Below are 17,168 nucleotides of genomic sequence, written 5' to 3'. Positions count from 1 at the left end.
TACGTGCCCTTCGAGCTTTTAAGTATGCGAAGCACCGTGCAGCATGTCGCTTCAAGAAGCAGCTGCACAGAAGGTAGCAACGTGAAGATAATCTTTCAGCATTTTTAGACTAGCGTCCCTATCGTCTAGGTGTGCGAACAGCCCCCCTGCTCAATCCCCCTACGTCAGGATCAGAGAAAGTGAGCGCAAGAGAGAGAGAGAGAAAAGTAAGTTGGGTAGCTTCTCAGCCATCTGCCAATAGCATCCCTTGTATGAAATCAACTGGGCAAACCAACTGAGGAAGCATGTACCAGAAATTAAAATACCCATTGTCTGCAGAAATCCGCGAACCAGCAAAAAATCCGCGAAGCAGCAAAAAATCTGCGATATATATTTAAATATGCTTACATATAAAATCCGCGATAGAGTGAAGCCGCGAAAGGCGAAGCGCGATATAGCGAGGGATTACTGTATCCTTAAATTCAGATAAAACAAAAAGTTTATTGAGGATACAGTAGTACAAATTCTGTTACCAAAATTTTAACAGTACAACAATATAATGCTGATTATGCCTAAAAAAATGAAGCAAATCTAAAAAATAAATACATAAGACCACTACTTTCCAAATGTTTTGAGGGTATTTCTTCTTTTTGTAGTGTAAAATATTTACTGTACCTTACTATCTAAGATCAGTAGTCTGATTATTTGTCCTCAATTTAAATGAGTTAGAATTACTGCCTTATAGTTAATATAAACTGGATTTGAATATTGGTCTTGTCACTTTATATGAAGATTTCCATCCCTTCTCCATATGGGTTTTTCCTCACATATCCCAACTGTCCTCCCAGGTTTTTCAGATTGAAAGCTCTAAATTGAACCAATATGAGTGAGTGTAGTGGATTTCTGGCTTGAGACTGATGTTTCTTCCCCAGCACTACAACACGATTAAGCACATTCAATAAATAGACATTATCTGACTTCACTGAACTATTTGTAATGTATCATTTATTAAGCAGAGGTTATAATTTGACCAGCAATAAACATCCATGTCTTAATGTGACAATTTTTTTTACTAGATTTGGATGTTGATGCATTAGTGGATTCTTGGATGCCCTACCTGACTCCTTTATGTTATTTGCAATAGATCATTATTAGGTACAATTTGTCAAATTTCAGTAGTGTTCATTGGTGACATTCACCAAACAGTTTTTCAGAGTCAATATGATGTGTTAGCTGCTAACCTTGCTCACCAAATATTTTTCTGGAAATTTACTGTGCAGCCATGTACAGAACTTTCATGCATGCACGCTGTAAAATCATTGAAATCTGCTTCTCGCATTTTGTGATGTCACAACCTTATTAGTGCTCCAACTGGATTTCCAGCCCGTATGCATTTAAACAAAAAACACACTTGCAGTATTTTCATTGGAAGAGTACACCTCTTGTGCATAAACAGAATATTATGGGTAGTGCCACCAGATATATAACAATCATCCCTGTGTGCTTGCACTACATGGTCCATAACTACAAGTCAAAACAATCCATAAAGGAACACCTCTCCTCACCTTCCCTATGCCCTCATCAGAAAACACAGTATTCCCTGTAAAATAATAATAACAAAAGATTTATTACTATTAACAAAGTGTTTCTTTCTTCTTAATGGAAGGAAAAAGTGCAAAACATCTGTACCAACAAATGGGAAAGAAAAAACCATGACTTCAACCAATGGAGTGAGCTAGTCCCACACCACTGATTCGTGGCACAGCCAGTTTGTGGCCCAAGATTATAACACAACGATCTATATTTTGCTCACTTATTGCTAGCTTGTGGCCATTTGTTGCATTTTCTTGGTACTACTCATTCTGTCTGTGTCTTCTGATGTTTGAGGAACTGTACTGCAGTGGTTAGCACTGCTGCATCACAGCACAAATCCAATTTTTGACCACAATACAGTAATTGGTCCAGCTTTGTCAGCAAATGCTTCCCTAGCCCTCAGAGACACTTAAATGACCATTGCACCATTAAAATCCACTCAAAACTATTCCAGTTCTTCATTCCCCATTGACTTTAATGCATTTTGCAGAGTTCTGCAAACTTCCCAAATCATGGTGAAGCAAACTCTGTGGGGTCTGCTTATCACTAAATGTGAGTGACCCTTGTATGTTGTCAAGATATGTATCTCTTTAATTATTAATGAGGTACTGAGCTGTTTCATTCAAATATATTCTAGTCCTATTCTACTTAATTGAACTGTAATTGTTAATTTCAGCAAGCTTCTAAGGTTTTTTTTTTCAATAGACAATTTCATTTTGTTTATTTTTGTTGTAATTTGTTTTTTCACATCTTGGGCATTGTGATAGATGTTCCGCAGCTCAACCCAGCTGGGACACCCTGAAGATGTAAGGATGGGGTGAGGCAGCTACTTGCCAACAGTGCCTCCCCCAAAACGCTAGATGGCAGCTCCCCTGGAGTTTAGCAGTGCCTCGGATTCCCACAGGGCATCCTGGGACTTAGAGTTCGGTTTCTCAGCCCTGTTGGGTGCCGCCAGGGGGAGCTGTTGAAGGACCTAGGGACTTATCCTTTCCCTATAACCCAGAAATACGAGGCAGTCACGAGGACAGAAGCTCTGAAGTACTTCCGGGCTGAAGAAAAAGCCAGTTCTTCATTAGACCTAGAAGTGCTACCAAGTTGTGTGGTCGGAAGGACAGAAGCTCTTCTGGGTCAAGGACTCTTTAAAGGACTGCTGGGAACCCAGCGTAGGTGAGCCACAGTCGGGAGGAGGTGGACAACGTTTGCTGGGAGGTGTGGAGGAGAGATTTGTATTGCGTTTGTGCTTCACTTATTATTATTTACCTGTGCTATTGTGGCTGTGGTGCTTAAGGCACAGTCTTTAAGAAGAAAAGAATATTAAAATACTTCTTGGGACTTCTACTCGGTGTCCAGAGTGTCTGTCTGTCTGTTGGGTTTAATGGGGCAACAGCGACCCCTAGCGCTTTACAGCATATAGTAAGTTTTAAGACAGCATTCCATTAATTTCCCAGAATTCAATTATACAATGTACTTACCATACTTTTAAACAAAGTTTAAGTACAACTGGTTGTGTTTTATGGCCCACATGTTTTGTGGTACAGTGATACCAACTTCCTTTATATTTGGCTTCTATTCAGGAAAACCATAATGCTGATTTTATCCAAATTGCTTGTCAGGGCCCAGATCTGTCAAGTCAGCTTTCCATTTGTAGACAATAGCAGGACCAGATCATTGATGTAAATGAGACACTCAACTTTTTAATTACATAAAGTGAAACCACCAAGCCTACATTCACCTCCAGTTGAGACCTGTGCACTGATATACATATCAATTCGTGTTCAGCCCATCCTTTGTATTCTCATTCAGAGTCAAATGAATCAACTTTTTTGAGTTTTATCTGAATAGTACAGTATGACATTCAGCTTTGCTTTTTTGGAACTCCGTGTAAAAGTTCAAAGTAACTTAGTATTGTAAGCCTTACTCTGTGTCTACAGGCAATGTTTAGTTACTTGCATTAATATGGCATGCATTTTTGGAGTTAATTTATTCAGGGATTTAATTGTATTGTCACAGCAAAAAAAGACATGCTGTCAAGTTAATAGCTGATGCTAAACTGCTGCTGCTATGTTTATGAATTCTATACATTTGACACTTGAAGGTTTCCACCTTGGGTCCATTGTGGCCAAGATATAGTCCAGCTGTCCATGACTCTAAAATAGTTAAGTGAGCAAAGAAACAGTAAGCACACCAGTTATTGATGTCAGGAATTACCTATAAAAAAACCAAGACTTTTTACTGTTTCTACTAGTTCACCTAATTTGTAATGTTTCCTGCTAAAGCTGATTACTGAAGCCAAATCTGTAACTTACAGGCAATACCAGGAATTCCCTGAAAAAAGTCATAGATTTTATCTAATAGATATATGACTTTTGTCTTAAAACCCAACTATTACACAACTTCTTAAACAACTCTAGCAATCACAACATTTTCTGTTCATTTCATTACAAGTAAAGGAATAAACGAGATGTCAAGTATGAAGGAACTTACCAAAAGGTCTGCCTTAACTTTTCTAGAAGAACACTAAAATTACATTCATAGTTAAATCAGCTAAACATAGTTAAATCTGCTTTGACTACCTTCCAAATTTTACTTGAAATAAACATTAGACTGACAGTACATTAAGTTAGCAGTATTTCAAGAATAATTGTCAACATAACAAAACATACAAAAGCAAATAATTTAAAGCTCTCCAAAACCGACTGTTTATTGACATACGACAGCCTAATTTTCCCTCAGTGGTTAATATAGTGTACCAAATACCAAAAAAAATAAAATTGTGGAAAAATACAGTGGGTGGACACTTCATTACGTTGTGTTTCTTTCCAGTTAGTACCAATTTGTCCTTAAAACAGTGTGAACTAGTTGAGGCACAGACTAGCAAGGTATTGGAATCAACAAGCAAGACATGTCTACCCTTTTGTGTGACATAGTTGTTTCAGACTAGCTGGTAGTGAGACAATACACAGAAAAGCTCACTTCATCTCATCCAGCAGATGCTTAATTGAATGGAAATTTGATGTATGTGAAGGCTGTTGCAAAAAAAAGTAAATTCAACTGGTATGGTTCTAAAACATTAAAAGAGTTTCCTAATCTTGTGACAATTCTACCAACATGGCCAGTTTACACATGGGTACATTACTGCCATGAACTAATGCATCTACGTTTTGTTCAAACGTTCTAATCTTATCAAGATAATATACCCAGCACCATTGCACTGCCACCACCTACCAGTCTTGTGAACACCTGGAAGAAATTATTGAGTTTTGGTCCTTTAATGAGTATCATTCACCCCATTTATGACCGAGTACAGTAGGTGAGTTATGTTTTGTTTCATATTAATTTTGGCAAAACTACTATCTCAATTGTTCATTGCCTAGCTGTAGATTATGTATTACCTTGTATAAGTTATGTTATACTTCATCAGCTTCTTTCATCCATTGTCAGGTTCAAACCACAAAGCTGAACATTTTATGGTTCATTCCTCCTTTCTCATTACCCCTGTGAGACCACTGTGTATTAAAACCTAAGAAGGCATATACGTTATGCTGCCCTTAAATACATTCATGTTGTCTCATCTTGTGTACCCATTCATACAGCATTCAGAGTCCCTTCAGTCTTAAGTTTTGTTTTCTCTTACATGAATATTTAACTTTTTCTGCTCTCACAATTCACTTTTCTCCATGTGGTGTCTCAGGGAAAACCTGGGGGATAGGAGAGGAATCCCTAATACTTTAAACTGTTTTGTTTTCCAAGAAAAGGACCAGAACCAACTGCAGAGATATCAAAAAGCTAGACCAGAAGCTTCTAGGTCAAGTAATTGGCAGTAGACAAGACAAGGGCATTGTTGTTTGGAAAAGGGGACCAAATCCGGTAAACTGGGGAATTAGCATATTTGATTACTATGACCCATGTTTTTTTTTTTTTTTGATATTATGGCTTTAGAACTCACATTTATTTTTCCTTTCATTATAAAATAACAAATAAAACACCTATGGCAAAGCTTAAATGTAAACTCTTCCCCTGGCACCAAGACATTAGCAGCAGATGCTCTACATCCAATAAGTTACAAGGTGGGGCCTCGAAGGATTGGTCTTGCTTTTTCAAGCACATCCCACCAATGCTCACTCGGATTGAAGCCAGAAGGAATTGGGAAGCCAATTCAACACCTTAAACCCTATGTTCCTCAAACCATTCCTGAACAATTTTTGCAGTGTGGCAAGGCACATTATCCTACTGAAACAGACCACTGCCATGAATGCCAGGTCCCAGTGTTTTTGTGCAGAATATTGTCCACAGCACTACACTGCCCCCAGCAGCTTGCCTTCTTCCCACAGTGCATCCTGCTGCCATCTCTTCCTAAAGAAAACAACTCACACACACCAGGCTGCCCACGTGATCTAAAAAAAAACAAAATGGGATTCATCGGAAAAGGCTGCCTTCTTTCATTGCTCCATGGTCCCATTCTGATACTCACTTGAATATTGTAGTTGCTTTCGGTAGTGGACAGGGATCAGCATGGGTACTCTGACTGGTCTGCAGCTACACAGCCCTATACACAGCAAACAGCAATGCATTGTGTGTTCTGACAACTTTGCTTCATGGCCAGCATTATTTTTCAGCACTTTGTGCTACAGTAGCTCTTTTGTGGGATTGGAGCAGATGTGGTAGCCTTCACTCTCCATGCACACCAATGAGTCTTGGACACCCATGACCCTGTTGCTGGTTCACCGCTTGTCCTTCCTTGTACCTCTTTTGGTAGGTTCTAACCACTGCATACTGGGAACATCCCATAAGACCTGCCATTTTAGAAATGCTCTGACCCAGTCGTCTAGCCATCAAAATTTGGCCCTTTTCAGTGTCACTCAGATCCTTATGCTTGCCCAGTTTTCCTGCTTCCAACACATCACCTTCAAGAACTGACTGTTCACTTGCTGCCTAATACATCCCACCCCTTCACAGATGCCACAGATAATCAATGTGATCCACTTCACTTGTAGGGAGTTTTTTAGATTTGTGGCTGATCAGTGTATATACTGTATATATACTGTATACTATATATATATATATCTATATATATATATATATATCTATATATATATATATATATATATATATATATATATATATATATATATATATATATATATATACATATGTGTGTGTGTGTGTGTGTGTGTATTTTTTCAAGAATATTTTTTTCACTATCAGAAAAAGGGTGCTCCCTTTACCACCACATGGCAAAAGAAGACATATACTGTTTCTCAGTACAGAAACTTTCACTCTAGAGGCAGTTTACTTTATAATGGGAAAAGCCTCTTCCTTAAATGTAGAACAAAAACTGTTGTTGTTAATCTGATTGTAATGCCAAGTGTTTGCATGTTATTCTATATATTAAATATTTCAAAGAACAACAAAATTATAATGAAATTTGGGTAAAACATCCATTTGTCATTTAATTTTACTGGATGTGCTGAATCCAATTTTTGTGTCACAACGATCTAAATACTATTCTTGAAGTAATAGGTGCTAAGCAGAAATCACTAGTGGACAGGGAGCCAGTCTATTGCAGGTCATACTCCTGCTCAGTCAGAGTTGTTCATTGAACTGCCTGTCAAAGTTACTCCAATTAACATAGCCTGAGAATACTCATAAGAACAAGGATAGGGATAAAACATGCTGGGCCACATTATTTAAATGTTCATGAAACAGCTCTAACATAGTTAATGGAAATGTTGAGAACAGGTTCATTTTGTGCATTTTGAGATGATACTTAATAATGGCACATTGATTATCTACTCTGTTGTCCATAACTAAAAAAAGCCTCAACTGTTTATATATTGCTAAGATCTACTGTCATATTTTGTTTATGAATGATTAAAAGCAATATTTACACAAGGTTAATACTACCTCATGTATTTCTTTTTAGTTCAGGGTAAATGTAATCTGTAATAAAAGGCTGTCATGCATTCATTTCAGCTACTTTGTAGCTTCAGGTTTGTTTTGCTACTCTTCAGTTGAAAAGTAGTTTTTCAAAAAGTATTATAAATATATAATAAATTCAAATGACATGCTAAAAAATGTAATATCATTTGACTGATGCCTGCCACTAGATGGTGCAAAAAGTGTAAAATAATACTCTATGTCATGACTTTTGACTTTTGAGATTTTTTTCCAAAGAAATGCCTTTGAACTATATTACTCCAGAATATAATGCTGAAAGTATAACTATATTGTTTATACTTTTGAAAACACAATGCAGAGTTAGCAAACATACACAGAACCAATCTTTAGGTTAAATTCAAAATCATGGGCAGATCAATTTTGGCCAGGGATGGCAAGGTGGCACAGTGGTTAACATCACTCCCTCATAGATCAAGCATCCTGGGTTCACAGCCTGGGCCTAGTTACTATTTCAAAGACATGCAGGTTAGAATAATGATAAAAGAATAAAATACAATAAAAAGAATAAAAGACAATAAGCCAGAGTAACTTATTAAGTTCAATACTAAAAGAAAAGCCTAGCAAATAACATAGTTTGTGATATAACACACATACAAACTACCCTGAACATCTGGACAGAGAGGAAGACTGAAAGAAGGGGCAGAATTTTAGGTAAAGTTAAAAGCCTTCGTGAACAGATGAGATTTAAGTTGTCTTTTAAAAGAATGAATGGAGTCAGCTGATCTAATTAATTCAGGGAGGTTATTCCAAAGTCTGGATGTTATAGACCTGTTACCCATAGAGTGAAGGGTTGGTGTGGGGCACAACAAGATTGTCAGAATCAGAGGATACCACTGGACGAACAGGAGCATAGTGATTTAGAAAGTCACTGATGTAGTCTGGTGCAAGGCCATTTAAAGCTTTGTATGTTAATAATAGAATTTTATATTCAATCTTGTAAGACACAGAGACCCAGTGGAGGTGAACCAGGATGGGTGTGATGTGCTTACTGTTGCTGGTTCGTGTAAGGACTCTTGCAGCAGAGTTTTGAATCAACTAGAGCTATGATATAAGATTAGAAGCAGCACCTGCCAGGAGCAACTTATAATAATCGATGCGGGATGTGATAAAAGCATGGATACATTTCTCAGCATTAGAAAAGGAGAGCAAAGAGCGATCAGGGGATATGTTACGGAGGTGAAAGTAAGAATGTTTCTTAAATGGAGGAATCAAAAATAACACCAAGGTCCCTTACATCAGAAGAAGGTCTAATGAGATCACCTTCAAGAGTAACTGTTTTACCATGTACTATAATTCCTCCTTCATTTCTTTATATTTTTGCATCAGCAGGACTATCAACTACTTTTCACTGTACTGTAAGGTAAAACAATATTCATGAACAATGTCCATTCAAATTTTATTAACTTATAATGTAGCTCTTCTACCTTTTAATTTTACTATACACTCAGTGGCCATTTTGTTAAGTACACCTATCTAGTACTGGTAGGACCTTCTTTTTCCACAGGAACAGCCTGAGCTCTTTCAGGTGTGGATTCAAGAAAGAGTCAAAAGCATTATTCAGGGGTTTGGGCCATGATGATTCAATCTCATCAGGCAGCTCCTACAGATTTTTTTGGCCATGTATTCAAACTGTGAGCATCCCATTTCAACTCATTCCAAAGGTAATTTATTGAAATCATATCTGTGCATTGTACAGACTCCTGGAGTAAACCGAAGTCACTGTCAAGTTCTTGGAAACAGCTTGAAATGATATGTGCATCAAGACATGCAGCATTACTCTGACAAAAGTATCCATTTGAGAAAGGGGTAGCTTACAGCCAGAAGTGATACACATGATTAGCAATAATACTTAGGCACACTGAAGAATACTGATAATGCCCAAAAGCCTAGTTTGTGCTAATTTTTCAAGATGTGTCTTTGGAGGAGGACTGTGGTAGACAAGTAAATTAACTCAGTCACTTCTTCTTTGTCTAATCTCTATAATGCTCTCCCTTAAGAGGCCTTAAACACAAAAAAATTCACTAAAAAGTTTTTGAAAGCCATATTTTGTAGCTACAGTATAAATCTTTGCCATTTTTCGCTAAACCATATCTCCAGCACTCCAGTCCACCAAACATACTATTCACACAACAGGAAGACTGCTTTTATAAAATGCCAAGCAGAAAACTTCATTAATTTTCTGCAAAAACGTTCCCTTTACTAAAAGAAACAGAAAAGACAAAAACAACAAGCACTTACACGTCAACTTACTGCTTACATACACTTGACTCTTTAAAAAACAAAAAATTGGAATGGTTGTTTAAATAAAATACTATTTCCGGTTGAGTTATTTTTCTCAGATTTCATATCTGTTTGCTTTTTATCATGATAAATATCTATACAAAATTTGAATCATCTATCTGTAATTATAACAATAGTTTACTTGAAAATTTGCAAAAGTATTCAGTTAAAGTACCACTTCCGGTTGCTGGAAGTGGCCCAAAAGTTGAAAGGATTCCTAAATTTTGATATAAAGCAGGTGTACAAAATCTCATTGACCTAGGTCAAACTGTTTTTGAGTTATCGTGTTTACACACCATTTTAAAATTGGTATTTTCAGAGTCAGGAAGGTCTAAAATGTCAAGATTCATCAAAATCTCAAGGTCGAATTTTTTCACGATTCCTATACTTTCTTTATACTATATATACAAGAAAGTATAAACACACTAAGCTGAAGCACTGCCACAGGGTAATCCATGCAATTGCAAGGATGAGAGACATTCATGTCTGACAAATGATCAATTTTTAACATTGTTTTCATAAAATAAAATGCCAAAAGCCATCTCCGACTCCATAGCAGAAGGCTACGTGGTCAGATCATTTATTTTAAGGGAAGCGGTGTATCCTGCTGGCTTTGGTGTTCTACTGTAAACCAGAAGGCTGTCAGTTCGGTCCCCACTATCAATTTCTAGGGTGACCCTGAGCAGATCATCTAATCAGCTTTTGAGCTAAATAAAAAAATATAAATTCAACTGTAATTATTCACTTGCAATGGACATCATATTGGAACTTTTAATTTTTCAAAATGCATTGACTATGCAGCTGTGGATTTTAGGAGTGCATAGACAGATTGGGCAAAGCTTTCTGTCCAAAAGAAAATTGATTCCATTTTGACTATAATTTCTGTTTTTCTTTTTCTTTTTTGTCTTTTCTATTATATATATTTATATTTAATTTCTTGAAAAATCTACATACTGTATGTATTTATTTATATATTTCTAAGTTCACTGTGTATGATGTTTTTCTTAGCAGCAAGTATTCAGCAGCAAACTGGTTCATTGCCGTATGTTATGTTTTTTGAAAAATATTCTGAAATATGTGCTTGAAGGTAGCTTTCTGAAGCATTCTACTGTAAATCAAACATACATGAATTAAATTGAATTGACTGGTAAATCACTGAGCTGTAGGTGTCAATTAAATAAATAAACTGAAAGTACCATTTACAGAATCACAAATGAAGACTTACCAAGGGGAGACCTTCGTATGAAGGTCTATGTGATGCGCCTGTTAATGTGACAGCCATAACTGCTGGACATGGCTCGCCGAAGAAGGCAGACAGTCCGTAGTGTGTTATTGCACTAATAGCAATGGTGTAAATACTATTGACATATCCGTCTGCCCCACAGTGATCATTTGCTAGGCCTCCATTGCCAGATGCCCATACAAAGATGCTTCCTTTTCCATTCCGACCCTAAGAAATAAAAAAAAAATTAGTTGAACACCAAATATTCATAGCTATAAAATTTGGAACAGATATTTCTTACTATAGGGAAGAAGCATACAATGATGATAGTACTGTGGTGAGTGGTGCTGTCTCACAGCTTTAATGTTCCCAGGCCTGGTGGTATGTCTATGTTGCATTTGCATATTTTCCTCATTTCTGTATTAATTTCTTTTGGAGTACTCTTCCTCTCAAACATGAACATGTCATGTTGAATGGAGAAGCTAAACTGACCCTGAGTATGTGATGTCATGATGTCTTGCTGTTGTGGCACTCGCACTCCATGACCCTAAACTTTTATTAAGTGGGCCTTGAAAATTTATAGAAGGAGAGCAGAATATTGGTTAAATGCCTATAAAATAAAAATGTTGTCAGCAAACACTACAGACATAATCCTTTTTGGCACCATGACCACCTATCCTTCTGCTGATACCAGCATAGGAGAGACATCCCCACCCACAATTACAGCAGCACAGGTGAACAGAGAGCTAAAGAGACTTTGTGCCAGCAAAGCAGCGGGTCCAGATGGAGTATCGCCACGACTGCTGAAGGTCTGTGCGTCGGAGCTGGGGAGTCCTCAACAGCACATCTTCAATCTGAGCCTGGAACAAGGGAGAGTCCCGAGGCTTTGGAAAACATCTTGCATCATCCCCGTGATCATCAGAGGTGACTGTGTGCAGAGGGTGCAGACCTATAAATACCTGGGAATGCAGCTGGATGATAAATTGGACTGGACTGCCATTACTGATGCTCTGTGCAAGAGAGGACAGAGCCGGCTATACTTCCTTAGAAGATTGGCGTCCTTCAACATCTGCAATAAGATGCTACAGATGTTCTATCAGACGGTTGTGGTGAGCGCCCTCTTCTATGTGGTGGTGTGCTGGGGAGGCAGCATTAAGAAGAAGGACGCCTCACACCTGGACAAACTGGTGTGGAAGGCAGGCTCTATTGTAGGCATGGAGCTGGACAGTTTGATATCTGTGGCAGAGTGACGGGCACTGAGCAGGCTCCTATCAGTTATGGAGAATCCACTGCATCCACTAAACAGAGTCATCTCAAGAGAGAGGAGCAGCTTCAGCAACAGACTGCTGTCACTGTCCTGCTCAACTGACAGACTGAGGAGATCGTTCCTCCCCCAAACTATGCGACTTTTCAATTCCACCTGGGGGGGGGGGGGGGGGGTAAACGTTAACATTATTATAACATTGTCTGTTTTTACCTGCATTTTTATTGCTCTTTAATTTAATATTGTTTTTTGTATCAGTATGCTGCTGCTGGAGTATGTGAATTTCCCCTTGGGATTAATAAAGTATCTATCTATCTATCTATCTATCTATCTATCTATCTATCTATCTATCTATCTATCTATCTATCTATCTATCTATCTATCTATCTATCTATCTATCTATCTATCATTTGTAATACTCATTTTTATCAGATATACTCTATATGAATATATAAAACAAATATCCTGTATAACATTACAACAATTTCGAACCTGCCAAGAATCTACCCTAGCAGTATCAAAACCAGGGAAAGAACCTACTAAGGACAGGGTGCCAGTCTACTGCAGGGCTAAAATCTCAATTGACATAATAAACTCTATATTTAACAATGACTCTGAGCTTTTATCACTTATTTAAGCAGATATCTGTACTTTTAAAAATATATATAACCAACTGCAGGACCCCATTCAAAGAAAACAAATATCACATTGCTTTCATTAAATAAAATCTGTTTCCCTTTTATATATATATATATATATATATATATATATATATATATATATATATATATATATATATATATATACACTTTACACACAAACACACACACATATATGTGTTTTTGTGGTATACTCTTATCAAAATATGTAATTTTCCTGTAGCATTACATTTATTCTAAATATTAGGCTCACATAACTAAAATAGATATTCCAAATGCTTTATATTCACAATAATGATAATAATGGAATATTAACCTGCATGTAAACATGCTGATTAAAAATATTAAATCCTCAGAGTTCTTCTTGAGTTACTGAAGCAAAACAATATCATTAATGCTATTAGTTTCTCAATTAAAGTTGTGAGCTTATTGAAAGATAATTAAATACAAATATGATCATGCTTTACCACTCAATAGCATAGGCAGGAAAAATAGATAGAAAAGCATAAATTGCAGATTCAGTTCCCACTGCTGCCTAAGTTCAGTAAGTTGCTGCCTTTCAAATGTTTATATATTTATCTGTGTAAATGTATGAAATGTATGATAAAAATGTTAGTAAAGTTTTATGTTACCATTATGAAAGAGATAGCAATAGACATTAGAAAGAGTAAACATCGTCCTGGCTACTGAGATAAACAGAGAATTGGCAGTAACACCTTAAAAATATTTAGAAGTCCAGACTGACAATCAAGTGAGATACTCCTGACAGTACCCTGACTATCATTAAGAAATCTCACTAATGTATTTAAGTTAATTAAATGATTTCAGCTTTAATTACTATATGTTACAATAGCTATGTATATTGGTTTTAAAAATTGTCTTGTTCTTTGACCTGATCTTTAATTTTGGAAAAATCAACACTCAAGATAACGTTAAATAGAACTGCATGATTGAAGAAGTGAGTAGTCTTTGGGGTCGATTAAATGCCTGTAAAACAACTATTGTTACTTTCTTGCTGGTACTGGATACTATGTTGTTTTAGGCCTATTGTGTTGTTGGTAATTGTATTGTCTTCTCACCATAAGAGAATTGAGCCAAAGAGGATGGGGCCTCATTTTACTTGAGCTACTGTTTAAAACAATATGTTGCCCACAGTTCCTGGCTGAGGAATTATTGTCTGGTAGGTGTTGTACTCACTCTGCCTTCTGCTTTCTATCCAAAGATAAATCTTCCCTAATTTTGAATATTGTAAGCTTTTTTTCTCTTTTTAACATTGTAATAGTTTTGAAGTCTTCTGATATAGGCTAGCTCTTGCAATTTCATTATGAGTTTTGAATGTGTTTCTTTAAGATCAGAAATTATTAAAGTTATTAATTTGCCTGTGTGCTTTGGCTCTTAAATTTGCCTTGGACTTGAAATGTTAATTTTATAGCATTTAAAGCTCAATTTGTTGAATGAAAAAATACTTTTGTTGACAACTGGATTGATTTTTTGCTTATTATTTTATTACATTTACTGATTTGGTTAAGCTTTCTGTATTTTTTTCCTTTAGTAACAAATACTATTAAATGTATATCAATTAGTAGCTGGTTATTTAGAGGTTGGGTTAAAAAGTGGTTTTCCTTTTGCAGAAATCCTTTAGCTCATGAGGGTTTCCAACAGCTATGTGCAGACCTTGTCCAAACAAAGCTTGAAGAAATCCCTACTGATTCTGTTCACCGTCTGCAGTATAAAATCTGATGACAAGTGATAATATCCTGCAATGCAGAATAAAAACAACAACCCTGAAATAACTGTAATATTGGCAATTAGTCTCTTCAATGGTAAGGTTAGTTTTAAAAAGAGCAGTAACCATACTTTATTTAAGGCAGCATTTTTCTTTTAATCTTACTGTATATTTTGATACATTCTGACGTGGCTGAAGAAAAAGATATATATCTACAGTATATGGTAAAAGGGGACAAAATCTACTTAAACTCAATAACAGATGGTTAGGTAGATAATGTTTTAACTTACAACCAAGCATTCCTTGAATGTATGATATGGTGAATTTTGCTTCTTGGACTAAATTAATTTAGTTATGAAGAAGGAGTGAAGGAACTGACCATTTTACACCTATGCAAATATAACTAGGGGGAAGTGTAATTGAAGAACTTAAAATTATAAAGGAAATAAATAAGGCATGTGCCAATTGTCATGTTAAAATAATTTTCTTTAAGTACCTAGCATACTGTTTAGGGGTAAAGATTGCACATGTTTTGAAAAGTATCACCATGTAGACAGGACTTTAGAGACAGGGAATGGGTCTCTGTATATAGCAGGAAATATCATCCTAGAGACCTTCAGGTCCTGATTTGATAATTTTTTTGCAAATATACATGATAAAAGACAACCCTAAGTAAGATAAAGGTGATGCACTGATTACATTTTTTATAGTAGCTACTAAATAAACCTCATGAACTAAATTTCTCTAGTCTGCAATTGTTAACTGTCTCTCTGGGTCTAAATAACAAAAAACGATTTTCTTAACATAATTATGCTTGCTTCAAATGTGAATTCTAAAACAAAACAAGAATTAAATTAAAATTGAACAAGAGGTATCCAAAAATCCAAACACAATCCAAATCTGTAACCCAAATAACAAAATCCTTTAATAAGGGTGCAAAGTCCCAACACCAGAGAATCAATGCAAAAAGAAAAATTTATAAGAAGGTCAGAAGGGATATCCAAAAATGAACTGAACAGCATGGACAGGAGTTAATGCTTCAGCACAGAATTGAGGCAAACTGGTACAATATATGGAGTGCTTTAGGTTACACCAAAAGCCCTAATTGCTAGGAGGTGAAGAAAGAGACTTTTGGTAGAACTAACAGCTTTACAGTAAAACAATTGATAAGTGTGTGGAGGAAAACTTCAAAATTTACAAAAATCACTAAATAGAAATATATTAATGTTTAGTAACATCAGTCCTTTAACTTTGCACTATAGCTGCACAATGTGTCAAGTGTTGATGGAGAAGCTGGCACAAAGCATTAAACTGTTATCTTCCTATTCTCTAATGTGAGATAATAATTACTAGCATATGTTCATTTAAAAGTATAAACTGAAAAGATTTGAAGAGTCTTAAATTAATCCACTAATTAAAGAGAACACACCTTTTCAGTTCCCATTCTCAGTGCTTTAGTGGTAAGTTTTCCAGGTCCTGCTAGTTTCATTCCATTGTCCTTTGGTCCCCAACAGCAAGTATATATGTCAATAAAATCATTGTTGTAGGTCAGTGAAGAGGCTTCCATTGAATCTGTCACTGGACCATCCAGTAGACGAATACCTAGGAGATAAATTCAACAAATAACAGATATGAGCATTGCTGTTTGGTTTATGATTATGGGTCAAGACAGTTTGAAATCCATAATAAGTTAAACATAAGTTCAGAACCTAGCATAGACATCTGTAATTGAAATTCATAAACAGTTGTTTAATGATTAATAATTTCTATTTTTCTCTGTATTGCCTTGAAACACTTTTCAGGACAAAGTACAAATATTTGTGAGTTTTTTGTAGTTTGTGAAAGATTCTAGATATGTCATATTAGACTGCATCCATCCATATGTCCATTACTTTCTACAAGCACTTGTAATTGTAAACGTCTCAGTGGCAACAACTTGAGCAATGCAATGTATATTTTAGGTTCTAAATTAACAGATTATCCTGCGCATGTCAATGATGTATTCATGCATCTCCTGAGAAATTGAGATATAAAATTCAGTCAGCATGTTTTGGGTCTCTGTCTATAGGCTGTGTCAAGAGAAATAAGCATAAAACATCTGAACTGACTCCTTTCAGATTGTACTGTAGGTGTAGCAATTCTATTTAAAAGGTTCTGTTAGATTCTATGCTTTGGTGTTGAAATTTTGATTAAAATATAAATTAAAACATTAAGCAACAGACATTGGCATAAGGTGAGTAGAAATTTGAATAAGATGTTAAATGGGAGAAGCCAGTAATAAAATAGTCACTACAAACATCCTGCTGCCTATTCCTTGCTACAGATGTACACTTATTTCCATTATTGGTGGATGACTCATTTATTATGTTCTAAAGATAGGGAATGGGTCTCTATCCAGTGAGAGGCCAGTGCCAGTTTGACTGTAATGTACCCTTAGCTGAATAGTGGTGAATGCGAGAGAGAAAGGAGAGATGAGAGATCTAGGAG

At 36.2% G+C, this 17,168-nt stretch overlaps 1 protein-coding gene across 1 annotated transcript in view; it reads right to left on the bottom strand.

The window, feature by feature from the left end:
- LOC114649428 (PC3-like endoprotease variant B) overlaps positions 1 to 17,168 on the bottom strand; it is a 534,722-nt gene that overhangs the window by 490,996 nt on the left and 26,558 nt on the right. Inside the window, exons 4-5 of the mRNA XM_051924671.1 lie at positions 16,111 to 16,283; positions 11,036 to 11,260 (exon numbers count right to left, since the gene is read on the bottom strand). Coding sequence (XP_051780631.1) covers positions 11,036 to 11,260; positions 16,111 to 16,283 — 398 coding nt within the window. The remainder of the gene's footprint in view (positions 1 to 11,035; positions 11,261 to 16,110; positions 16,284 to 17,168) is intronic.

This window comes from Erpetoichthys calabaricus, chromosome 3 (assembly GCF_900747795.2).
Source record: "Erpetoichthys calabaricus chromosome 3, fErpCal1.3, whole genome shotgun sequence".
Lineage (NCBI taxonomy): Eukaryota > Metazoa > Chordata > Cladistia > Polypteriformes > Polypteridae > Erpetoichthys > Erpetoichthys calabaricus.
This window is presented reverse-complemented; position numbering and strand designations above follow the sequence as displayed.